At 40.9% G+C, this 12981-nt stretch overlaps 1 protein-coding gene across 3 annotated transcripts in view; it reads left to right on the top strand.

Moving 5' to 3' along the window:
- Positions 1-12981, top strand: part of RPS6KA3 (ribosomal protein S6 kinase A3) — a 128720-nt gene that overhangs the window by 16873 nt on the left and 98866 nt on the right. Inside the window, exon 1 of one of the 3 annotated variants that reach the window (XM_054006425.1) lies at positions 4560-4613. The exons of the other annotated variants lie outside the window; for them this stretch is intronic. Within the exon in view, the coding sequence (XP_053862400.1) occupies positions 4575-4613 (39 nt within the window). The 5' untranslated portion in view covers positions 4560-4574. Of the gene's footprint in view, positions 1-4559; positions 4614-12981 lie in introns of those variants that run through there. 3 annotated transcript variants of the gene reach the window in all.

The following is a 12981-nucleotide window of genomic DNA, read 5'->3' on the forward strand; positions in this document are numbered from 1 at the left end:
GATCCCCCCCAGCGTAGACCTGGCCTAAGATTAGAAAAATACAAGACTATTCAGCGAATATGGTAGTTCATACATGTTAAGAGCCCAGTACTATTTTGATGGCAAATTCTTTACAATTTAAATCTAGTAAAAAATCAAGAATATTTTTTTTCCAAAGGGTAGTTTTAAGAGGTATTACACCTTGTTAGTCCTCTATAATATGGTAAATTTGGAAGACAAATATAGTCCAAGGCAACACACCTTTAGCATAACCAGGATGAATTGTGTTGATTTTTTTTACACTGTTTATTTATCTTGTTCTTACAAAAATACAGTTGGTGGTACACCATGACACTGATCTAATTTCCTACTCATTAGGCAGAATAGGGAAAAGTTAGTTCTTCGACTTCTTGTCCCTATAAGTGCTCCACTGTAGGATGTGAATGCATCCATGCACTCCTGATTGGAGATTTTAGTCATCAGTGTCTGTAGGTCCTGCATCCTGCACACCCTCATGCTCTGCCACCACTCCAATTCCTTCTCAACTGCCCTCTGCTCGAGAGCGGTGTCCGATGTTAGCTTCTTGGCTGCTGCCTTTTTTCTAGTATTTTATGTATTTTTGTCTTTATTGTTTTAGTTTCAAACCCTGCCAGACTTGTCACAGGTCTTTCTCCCTCAGCAAAGGGCATTCCAGTTGCCTTGAAGAGTCCCCCATCCCATCTAAGTGCAAGATGTGTGCCAGCTTTAAGAGCAGATCTCACATGATGAGGGAAGATAAGTTGAAGGAGGTCTCCCACCAATACATCTGTGAGCAAAACCCATGGAGAAGCTTTGGAAGGGAAGCACTCTAAAAGGGAAAAAGCACATTTGCCAGAAAATTGAAAAGAAAGGGAAAATCATCTCTGAGGCCAGGAAACTAGGAGACCTTTGCATCCTGGTATGGGTACTGCTGAGGCTTCTGCAGGCCCTGGTACTGAGATGCCGGTACCCATCAGGAAGACGTCTAGTATACCCCACGATGAGAAGTCTTTTAGCAAATCAACCTGATCAGCCCCATCGTTGGTACCGGAAGTGAAGACCTCCAAACATAAGGACTCCTTTGGGAGCAGGGACTTCTCTAAGAAGCCTTCTTCAGCCCATGCTCTGGAATTGCCTTCTTTGAGTTGCAGGCACAAAAATGCCCTTGACCGTACTTCTGCACCATCTTAGTACCATCCTCAGCTTGAATACGCATGGAGCGCACAGACCATACTTCCCCATCATCCTTGGTGCATTCCCAGATTCCCATGGACCTCTGTTTTAGGCCCCCTGGTACAATCCACATTCCTCTCCCATGGGACACTCATGGCTGACTTTCCTCATATGACTTTATACTGTGGGTGACCTGGTGCCCCCATTCTTGTTTCCTACCTAAGGTCGCCTCAGAAATCCATATCATCAGGACATTTGATTACCAGTATTTTACCCCAAGCCTCATCCTTTGAGGGAGGAGCCTAGGCTCCATTCCCTGGTCTTAAGAAGGACCCTTGCCTTCTATTTCAAGAGAACTGGGCCTCTCAGGGCTTCCCCCAGACTCATCTCCTTCACTGAGAGAATGACAAGACAGCTGACTTCTACTCAGACTTTAAGTGCGTTTCAATGTGTATTCAAGCTTATTACAAAGATTTTTGAGGTGCATCTCCTTCCTAGAGTGACTGCACATTACACCAGGGCCAATCATCTTGATAGTCCTACTTAGAGATGTATACATTATGGACATTTGCAGGGATGTGACTTGGTACTCTGTTCACACATTCTTCAGTCACTGCACTATCATACCTGCTTCTAGGAGGCATATGGCCTTTGGTGACATTGTTCTCAGTTCTCTGCTGGATCTGTCTCCTCAGTACCTGCATCCAAATGAAGTTACTGCTTGGGGTTTCCTATGGTGGGGCGCCCAGAGGAACCATAACTCAAAGAAGGAAGAGAGGTTACTTAACTGTATAGTAACTGAAGTTCTAGATGTTAGAGATGTTCTAAGAGATCTTTTGTCCGTGAGGGTGCTCCAGCACCTACTCTCCTTCCCTTCTGTTGCGGAGTCTCTTCGGACTTCATAGTTGAGAGGGAACTGGAGAAATGGCTGGTCCTCCTCTTCCAGTATACCCTCCAACCAGAGCACAAGAGGGTGTAGGGTGCAGCCACAGACCTGTAGACACTACTGGCTAAAATCTCCAATCAAGAGTGCCTGGGAACAGATATTAGCACGTCCTATAGTGGAGCAGCCATAGGGTTAAAACATCTAAAAACTCCAGTTACTGTACAGGTAAGTAATCCTTCTTTTTGGGGAAGACTATATTTAGTATTTAATATCATAGTATTGTAGTTCTAGAATAGCTCTCTAGGTATACTTATGTGTGTCAGACATATTAATGACAGGTATGAAAGTAAAGTAGTATTGCAGCAAATTTCATCTCACTGATGCATCCTAATACTCCTATGAAAGGTAGCATCACTGGTTCTTTTTGTGCTTTTATTATCTTTTTAAGATGTGCAAACAGCTCCTCAGATCCTAGTAATAAATTTAGACTTTGAGCGCAGCATGAAAAGTCAAATACTTGTATTAAAAAGCCTGTAAACCAGCAGATGGAAATCCTTACATCTCTGCTTAATTGTATCTTGCTGCTTTGGCTGTATTAACCATACTTAATTGTAAGGACAAACCTGTTGCACTGTCTCTTTCTGGCTAAACTAGGGCATTCATAAGAGCCTCAAAATGGATCTGTGACGAAGTGGGAATGTTCTTAATGCTTTATCTGAATACTATGTGTGTACCTCAGTTTCCCCTACGTTGGTGGTGGGATATGAGCCTGTGATCGTTGCAGAGACCCCTAGAGGGCAGGCATGACTGATGATTGCCTGGGCACAGAGAATGGCCGACACTGTATCCTGGCAACTGATTGTGGGCCCTCCTCCTCTGCAAGAATTAGCCAGAAGTGTTGGAGAACAAAATGAGAGGTGCAGGCCAGGTGACTTGTTTGCCCGGAAAAGAGACAAAGGAAGGAGGTGCGGCAGCAGGTCCTGATTGAGGCTGACTGCAGGAAGCTAGGCAGTCTCCTGGTTTGGGACTCAGGGAGAGCTCTAGGGTCTGGATTCCCCCCAAGGTGGACTTTGCTGAATGTTCCTGATTTCTGTGCTAATAAGCTCTGTTCTACACTGTGATCCCGTTGACTAATAAACTCTTCTGTTTTACAACACTGGCTGAGAGTCACTGCCAACTGCAAAGTTGGCGTGGATGGCCTCTTTGGTGTGTGTAACTCTTTCCCAGGTGTCCCTTCCAGGTGGACTCACTGTGGGAAGCTCATGGTGTGAACTGGGTGCTGCTGAGTGATCTGAGGTCAGATACAGGAAGCGCTGAAGCCAAGGAGGCTTTTTGCCCTGGTGAGAGTGTGTCCTCAGGGCGGAGACACTACACTAGAGTCCTGCCTGACTTCATTCAGAGCGGTTTCAGAGCATCGAGACTGTGACAGGATCATGCAATGCATCTTTGTCTTATTAGTTGGCTGGTACTGAACATCAGTGCTTGCTCCACCAGAACTCAAGCGACTCCTTCTGTCTGATTCAGATGTGCTAATATCGGAGACCTGCAAGGCAAATGTGGAGTAACTTACTGGCTTTTATCAAGCACTATGCCTTAGACATAGCTGCTAGGCCAGATGTCGAGAGAGTAGTTTTAAAAAAATATTTTAAACCAGTTAAATAGTAAAAACTGCATGATATTCTCTTTAAAGGATAAAGTTTGTGCATAAGCCAGCCAATTGCATTGGGTCATTAGATTCAAATAAATGAGTACATGCAGCCCTACCCCTGGCCTGACCCCAGTGTTGTCTTCTGGATAGTGGTGGTACAAAGACCTTTTCTGCAACATGTAGAGAGTGGACGGGGTCCAGTGCATGACTGTGCAGCCCCTACATAGCACTTACATGGTGCAGAGGGCCTTTGCACATGGCCCTCCTCACCTGGATGAATTTCCTTCTCCAACCCTTTGCATGCATAAGTAAATGAATATAAATAAACTGTATAAGCACACTGCATTTCCTTGGAAAGGAAGCTAAAAAATATTGATTTACTATGCCTTTAAAATACTCCTTACTTGTCTGTTCAGACACAAACTCATATAAAATACAGATATCATACGATAAATTTAAATTAGTATTCCTGTTTGGCTTAACAGTTAGTATGTTGTTTAGCAGCTTTATTTTTTTGAGACAGATGCTCATCTTTTTTGTGGGGGGAGGGCGGGGGGACCAGGAATAAATAACATCTTTACTTCTGCAACATCATTTTGCTATCAGTCTGCTTAGTAGGCTTCCTGTGCTGATCTCCACACTATTAGCTACATGAATACTACTGCCTTCCATTTTTTTCTTACTTTACCACCAGGGGTGGGGAGAGAAGGGGAAATCAGGCCTCGTTTTTCTAACAGTATCTGACTTGCCTGACAGGAAATTTTCTAATTGCCGGAACAGCTAGTAGCAGCAAGAACATTAGGGTTTGGTCTTCCCTGTTAAATTTACGATCACTCAGTCAGAAAATTTAAACATCATGGTTTCTTAGCCATGTTTAAGTTTCTGGCTCTACGTATTCGCTCTATTCGGGTAAGTTTGGTTTCTAATTTAAAAGAATTAAACAAAAGTTTTTTGCATTGTGCAAACTGTAGTTAAACTGATAATTTTTAAGGTGGATTGTGATATTTACTGCTCTGTGAACTATATGTATGAACTAACTCGTAAACTTCTGATGTATCTAAATTCATTATTTATGTATTCAGTTCATATATTTTTTAAAATGTAGTGGAAACCTTCATTTTCTGTTAAACTTATGTTCGGAGTAGCATTTCTTCAGGAATATTTTTGACTTAACTACATATTTTAAAATTTTCTGGGTCAAATTCCAGTTTTGTTTTAAACTTGATACTTAGTAGTTAGCTTTTGATATTTGTGAAGTACTGTACAAATGCAGTTTAACGTATCTTGAAATATAACTCAATTTTAGTTTATAAATTACATTAAATATCTGCCTTTTTTAAATATTAAGAAGCTAGTAGCCGACCGCTTATTAGGAAAAGTGACACTTTTTTGCTTGCATTATAGCTAAGATTTTTAATAGAATATATGCTTAGCTCAGCTTAAATGGTACCAATAACAGCAATTTTTAACTTCAACAAATTGTACAATTTTGATATTCCTCTTTTTTACATAGTTTAAAGGAACCTTCTAGGCACACACTTGTTCTCTCCTACACAAAATTTTCTACAGAGATATGCAATATTCATATGTAAATACATTCAGTAACATGGTGTTTATAATTTTATCATCTCTGAAGCTCAAAAATGAATTTTCATTTTGCCTAACTGTTCCTCCAATGAGTCTAAGCATTTTTCAGTTTGAAGAATTGCTCATGTGTCTTAGGATGCTGGTATCACTTTTTAAAATGTTTTTAAAAATTAAAATGCAAAATTGCATGGAATTGGTAAACAGAAAATTGGCCAAGATTGACTTGCTACTTTTTTTTAGCAGCGTTGCTATATATTTGAAGTTCTGAGGGCTTTGTGAAATGTTCCACACAGGAATTTGTAATATGATTCATTTGACCAAACCACTGTATATATACTGTTGCTCAGGCAGGATACATTTTAATATACCTCTAAAATAGTTTTTTGTCAAATTAATAAAAATAGAAATCGTTTGTGTGTGGTGTCAGCAGCAGTAGATGCTAAATAAAATATTCTGTCATTGGGTTGATATTCCCTCCCTTTTTCTCTAAATTGATAGTTTTTATAGGTGGAAAACTTGGGTACTGCACATGTTCAAGAATTTTTTCTAACCGCATTGGCAGCTGAATTTCTCTTTTTAATAGAAAAATTGTTTAACGGCTTTTACTGAAAGTGCTCACAAAGAATGGGATCAAAATTTGGAACTTTGCATTGAAATCACTAGAAAATGCAAGTTACACCCTGAGTGGGTTTTTTCCCTTATGCTGAAATCCACAGTCTAGTTCATGAGATAAATTTGTACTGTTTGGTCAAAAGAAAAATATGTAGTTTTAAAATGTAATGTGGATTTTTTTTATGAATAATACCTAGATTAACTAGATGATCATAGGAATTGTATAGTTTTACAACTGCTCCTGCAATTCTACTTCACCTTGAGCAGTGGGATTTCACCCTGCTGCTGTACCTGGGGAACCTAGTTACCTTCTCCTTCTCCCTGCCCCGATCCCTGCCTCTGCACTTCAGTCAGAAAGTCTGGAGACCAAGGGAACTTTGACGGAAGAAACATCTTTAGAGTTCATCTCTCCTAGCACTGCTGGAGCCACATATGTTGACCAGCGGACCTTATATATATCCTCACCATTAAGCTCACATGGGGCAGGAGGAACTCTTGAGACTGGCCACTTTCTCTGGCCTACAGCAATGTGAAAGGAGTGGGCAGAGTTCACCCTAATGAGAAGGGTCCTCAATTTCTACTCTGCGTAGGCCAGTGAAACAGTATCTAGAGCATGGAGCAAAGCGCCATGCTGGCTGCCATAATATAAACACATAGACATAGCAGCCTGAAAGCCCAGCTCCTTCACTGATCTCAAATCAAAGCCAGAATAATGATTGTGTGAGGCTGGGAGGGGAAAGGAAACAGGATACTCAGAGAGAGAGAAGAACTAGAATATAAATAGAATTTGTTTCTTTAGCTACCAACATACACTGGTAGGTAAAAAAAATTTTTTTTTAAAAGCTCTCTGTTTGAAAGTGTGGGAAACTTTTTCTTCTCTAAGGCAGAAATATAAAGCCCTACCTGTGGTAACACACAGATTATCTTGGTGTCATTTGGCATTGACTATACCTAATATTTTAAAAGCTTTACCTCCCTTTCTTTCCATATTTTTAAAGGGGAACAAACTTAGAATGTATTATTTAAACAAATATCTTCATTTATAATTGATTATTAAAGTTGAAGTAAATCTACATGCTTCTTTTTTGCTTCTCTCAGATACAAGGGGGAAGGGAGGGGGCCTATATAATAATATAATGGAGATATCCCATCTCCTAGAACTGGAAGGGACCTTGAAAGGTCATCAAGTCCAGCCCCCTGCCTTCACTAGCAGGACCAAGTACTGATTTTGCCCCAGATTCCCAAGTGGCCCCCTCAAGGATTGAACTCACAACCCTGGGTTTAGCAGGCCAATGCTCAAACCACTGAGCTATCCCTCCCCCCCTTTGACTGAACTGATATTCTGTCTGTTTTACTTCTGTTTATGGTAAATTTCACTTTCAGCTTTTAAGTACTACAGTGTTGGCATTTCACACATGGTTTACTTCAGAAGCAGCTGTTTTTAATGAATTTATAGAAAAATTGTATGAACAGTTTTTAATTCAGTTTTATCAACTTTTTTTGTTCAGAATTCAAATTTTGGGCCAAAGTTCAGTTGACGATACCATTTTAAACTAGACAGACATTTTATACCATACTGTACCTCACTAACTTTTTCTAAAGCCTCAAGAAGCTATGAAATGTTCTTAGGCTATTAAAATATTCTGAAAGGCAATATTTTTATTTATTGAAGTTTAGAGGGTTATATGGAGTCTGAGTGTTGTTTTAAAAACACACATAACAGTGTTACCACATTATACACACTTTAATTTTGTTTTTAATGCGAAAACCATTTCTTAAACCCTGGCATATCAGATAAAAGATGACTGGTTTGCATTTTGTACAGCTTGTTTGCTTTTATAAAGTTTTGTTTATGGGGATATTTTAGTTTTCTAGATAGGACTGAAGTGATTTGTCCTGACATTCATAGCAAGTTATAGAAAGTAAAGGCATCTAGGAGACTTCCTGACTTAAGGGAGGGGAGGAAAAGGAAATTATGTATGAGTCAGGGAGCTGTGCCAACATTGAGTCATCCTTTTAAAATCGCTTGATATCATCCTGTAGGATTAGTGTCCTTAACAGTGGGGTACCAGAACATTATTATTCTTATGTAACTTCAACAACAGACACTTTAAATGTACTAAATGATGTTTAAATTATTCCCTATATTATTACTTTTCTACTAGAAATTTCATATAGTATATTTTCAGTATAGGTCACAGAACTTTGCCAGATGTAATAATGTCCAACTGAACTGTAATTGGTAAATACATTCAGGGGTTAAAATAAATAGGCAGAGGAAACTTCCAGCAGTGCTTGTAACAGGCCCGGGTAACTTCCCACAGTGCTTTTCTTTTCATTCATATCTCTTCTGTTGATGAATACTCATAAGACTTGAAAAAATCCATTTGCCCAGAGCGAGTAAAACTTTTCTCTATTACCTTTCACAGAATCTAAGCTTTCCTTTCCAGTTTCTATCCCTTATGACTGCCCAAATAATACTTCAAAACACAGACTCTAACCCTTCATGCTTGACTAACTGTAGTAATGTTACTTTAATAAAAAACAGAACGCTGACTGGGCGTGTCCAATAAGTACAGTGTACATTACAATCGAACTGTTGCTCTCAGCGGGAGGAACTGTTAATAAGTGCTATGGGGGGAAAAGGTAAGTTTTCAACTCTCTGGAAATAGTTTCTCCTATTTAGTTATGAAATAAATAGATTTTCATTTTAGAACTGGTCTTTTTATCTTTTGTTCTTATAGAAAGTTGACAGTTCTTATCAAATAATTTAACAGATGTTTGTAGATCTGACATCCTTTTTTGTTTTCGTTGGAAACCAAACCAGCAGAGGAGCTCAGTCTCAATGTCTGGTTTCTGGTTCCTGTTTACATAGAAATGGATATTGGATCTCCAAAAATAAGGCAAGGATTCCCTAATTGTGATCCTGACACTTTAATTTAAAAACTAGCGCTCTACAAAATAAATGTAGCCTCTATCAACTGGATTTTAAAAACTGTCTTTACTAACAGATTTCAGAATTCAATATAATTTTAAATGCGGAATCATCCAGTGGAAGAGATTCTAGTAAGAATTTAAGGGCAGAAGGGACCACCAGATCTTCTAGTCTGGTCTCCTTCATTTCACAGGCCACCAACATCACCCATGCCTCATTGATGTTCAATATATTTACCAATGATCTGGAAGAAAACAATATTGTTGGTAACATTGCAGATGACACAAATTAGTGGAGTGGTAGCTGTCTTCAGTGTTAGAGAGCCATCTGATTCACACTGTAAGCTAGTCTTACTTAAACCTGAATTTTAATAGTTAAATACAAGGTTGTACATCTAGAAACAAAGAATGTAGGTCACACTGACAAGATGGGAGACTGTGTTTTGGAAAGCAGTGACTCAGAAAAGGACTTTTAGGTCATGGTGGATAAACCATCTAAACATGAGCACATGGTGCAGTGGTTAAGAGAGCAAATGTGATTCTTGTATGCATAAACAGGAAAATATTGGTTAGAAGTAGGTTGGCGGTATTACTACTATATACAGTATTAGTGAACCATTACTGGAATACTGTGTCTAGTTCTACTGTCAACACTTCAAAACAGGATGCTGAAAATTGGAAAGGATTCAGAAAAGAGAGACAAGAATAATGTACAGTCTGGAAAACCTGCCTTACAATGAGACTAATCAGCAAAATCTATTTAGCTTGTCAAAGAAACATTCAAGAGGTTATTGGATCGAAGTTTATAAGTACCTGCACTTGGAAAACATTTCAGATAGTACAGTGTTTCTCAAACTGGGGTCGCCGCTTGTGTAGGGAAAGCCCCTGGCCGTGGTTCACTGCTCCAGGCCAATGGGAGCTGCTGGAAGCGGCGCGGGCTGAGGGACTTACTGGCTGCCGTTTCCAGCAGCCCCCATTGACCTGCAGCGGCGAACCGCGGCCAGTGGGAGCCGTGATTGGCTGGACCTGCGGACGGGCCAGGTAAACAAAGTGGCCCAGCCCACCAGGGGCTTCCCTACACAAGCAGTCACTCCAGTTTGAGAAACACTGAGATAGTAAAAAGAACAGGAGTACTTGTGGCACCTTAGAGACTAACAAATTTATTAGAGCATAAGCTTTCGTGGACTACAGCCCACTTTTTCGGATGCATATCATATGCATGTGCCACAAGTACTCCTGTTCTTTTTGCGGATACAGACTAACACGGCTGCTACTCTGAAAACTGCGATAGTAGATGGCACTTTAATGTAGCAGAAAGGGGCATAACAAGATCAGTTGAGGGAAGCAGAAGCTGGACAAATTTAGACTAGAATTCAAGTGCCAGTTTTTAAGTGAGGATAAATAATGTTTGGAAAAACTTACCAAGGGGTGTGGTGGATTTGTCATCACTTTAAATGTTTATATCAAGATTGGGTGTCTTTCTAAAATACATGTTTTAGCTCAGCCAGAAGTAATGGGCTTGATTCAGGTATCACTTGGTGAAAATCTATGGCCTTTTGCCAAAGATCAGACTAATTGATCACAAATGCCCTTTCTGGCATTACAGTATTAATAGCTTTTTAAATGTCTGTTACCAACACCAGCTCACATCTCCAGCTTGGTCTTTCAGCTTGTCCTTTGTGTTTGCCTATTGAGGTCTGATAGCAACATAACTCACTGGGATTGGCCACTTCTCTCTATTCACCTTGACCAAAAGTGGATTGGAGGGGAATATGTTCCAAAAACTCTTTAACATTCAACACCTTCCTTTAGCGGCTAGGGGGATCTCTCTTCTCCAGAGAGATCTGTGTGAAATTACAATAATAATCACCTGTAATCTCAACAAAAACAAGTTGTTTTTAAAACAGAAAGCAAAATTTAAAACAAAAGATACAGTTTAACAGTTGATTTACACTTCTCTTAAGATAAACTAGATAAAGGAATTTCTTCTGAGTTGCAGAGAGAAAAAGAATAGTGAATAACATCTCATTAAAACAGTTCTTTCCTCTGACCGTTCTTTGGCCAGCCTGTCAGCAATGCTTGCTGTTCACATACAAACTCTAGGGTGTAATCCTGTGTCCAGAACTGGGTCAGCATGCAGGTTCAAATGTGCCAGTTATGGCCATCAATATCTCTCTTCTCTTGCCATAAAATATAAATTATTGACAGAACCTAGATATTTTGTCATGGTCCCATATGATGTTTTTGAGGAAAGAGGGTTAGCAAGCTAACAGTTGTTAGTAAGTATTCTGAGAGCAAAAATTGTCAGATCACTTTGTCTCCCAATTGAGACTTAACAGATTTTCCAGTGGGATGTGCTACAATGTCTAAAGAATGCCTAGCCGCCAGTGAGTGCTGGGGGGTGGTTCCCCCCTACCACCCAAGGCTGGGAGCCAGGGGAACAGAGTGGAGCAGGCTGGGGCCAGGAGGCGGTTTTCCCCCCCCCCCATCCCCCAAGGCTGGGAGCCAGGGGAGCAGATCGGGCTGGGCCCCCCCCTCCCCTCAGAGGCCTGGGGTGCCATACGGCCCCCTGCGGGGGGGAGGGAGGGGGCTGCGTAGGGCACCAAAATGGCTAGGAACGGCCCTGCACTAAACTCCTCTAGAACCACCTGTTCCTGGAATTCTTGAGTTTTTCATTTCCATATCTGTGCAGGTGACAGACCAAGGGGGTCTCTCTTCTGGATTTTGAGGATTCTTTTAAAACTTTTTAAAATGTTAATTAGAAATAAAATGTTCAAAATATAATTCCTAAATTGCTTAACCTTAGGAATTTTTTCAGCCATGCTGGGATCCACTCTCCTCAGTGGGAATTATGGTACTTGTGGTGCAGAGTACCTCATGTGCAGGTGCTTCTCAGGCACAGTGGAGGGTAGTCCTGAAAAGGGCTAGGTCCTTCTCTCACTTCTGAGGAAAAGGGTAGCAGCATTCCTAGATGCTGTGAGGGAAAAGGTCCATGCTGAGCCACTGGACTGGGCCCAAGCTCCTTTTCACACTGGAGGCAGCAAGAGCAGTGATGTTTGTTTGCAAAGATGGTGTTGGAACCACTCGGAGCAGTGACAGTGGCCAGACCCACAAGAGCAGCAGGAGTTGCAGTGGTCAAGCTGCCAGGAGCATGGCAACTATGATTAGAGCTCAGAACCAGCAGTTCCCACAGCACCTACCTCAGAGCCTAGGCCAGCAGTGCCATATCAGCTGAATCTAGGTTTGGGGGGAGTGACCAGTCACCCCCCCTAACATTGCCAGTAGCCAGGGACACTCTCCCCTCTCTGTTATCAGGAGAACCCCCCGAGGTCCTGAAATAGCTGTACTTCAGCCTGGCCAATCGGGCTACTTACGTGCCCATGGACATTGCCATTTCTCCCTAGCTGTCAGGAATCAGACACCCAGAATGGGTAGCAGTAGGTTCCAGAGGTCTTTGTCCCTGAGAGGTTAGCTAAGAACATCTCCTGTTTGAGAGTTCTAATCATGATTCCCCTTAGCTTTCCGTCAAAGCCAAGAAAAAATTGATTCTAAAGCGATAAGTTCAACTAAGAAGGCTCAAAGTGAAGGTGTAAAGTGTCTGAACATAAACGTGCCCCAGGTTGTTTTGCAGTTTAGATTATAATCTGATGGAACCTCTGCTGAGTGAAAAGGGGAATTCTTCATCAAGGAAAAAAATCCCAGGAAGAAAGGGAAAAGCAAAGCAAGTCTCTTGACTTTCCTCCTCTTTCCTCACCTGACTCCTTACATAAAATAGTTCAAAGGTGCAAATAGGAGCCTAAATATAATAATGAAAAAGACATTCCTCTCTGGAGAATGATCAGACTTGCATCATGCACACTTAGAAGAAACTCTGGCTCCTCTCCCCCTCGTCCCCCCACACCTTTTTGAACATATGTCAGACAAAGTTGTGTCTGCTATAGAATGGTTCAGCAAGCTCAGAAAGCAGTGGATCAAGAAAAGTCTTAAAAAAGCCTCTTGGGAGTATTTCCCAGCTCAACACAAAATTCTGTTATCTTACCATCCTACCTTTTGAAGATGTGTTTAGGTCTGTATGAGAGTTTCCAAGTAAACTCACATTTCTCGACATACAGATCCAGAGAAATCAAAAGAAACATATCCTGCT

Source organism: Malaclemys terrapin, chromosome 1 (assembly GCF_027887155.1).
Source record: "Malaclemys terrapin pileata isolate rMalTer1 chromosome 1, rMalTer1.hap1, whole genome shotgun sequence".
NCBI lineage: Eukaryota > Metazoa > Chordata > Testudines > Emydidae > Malaclemys > Malaclemys terrapin.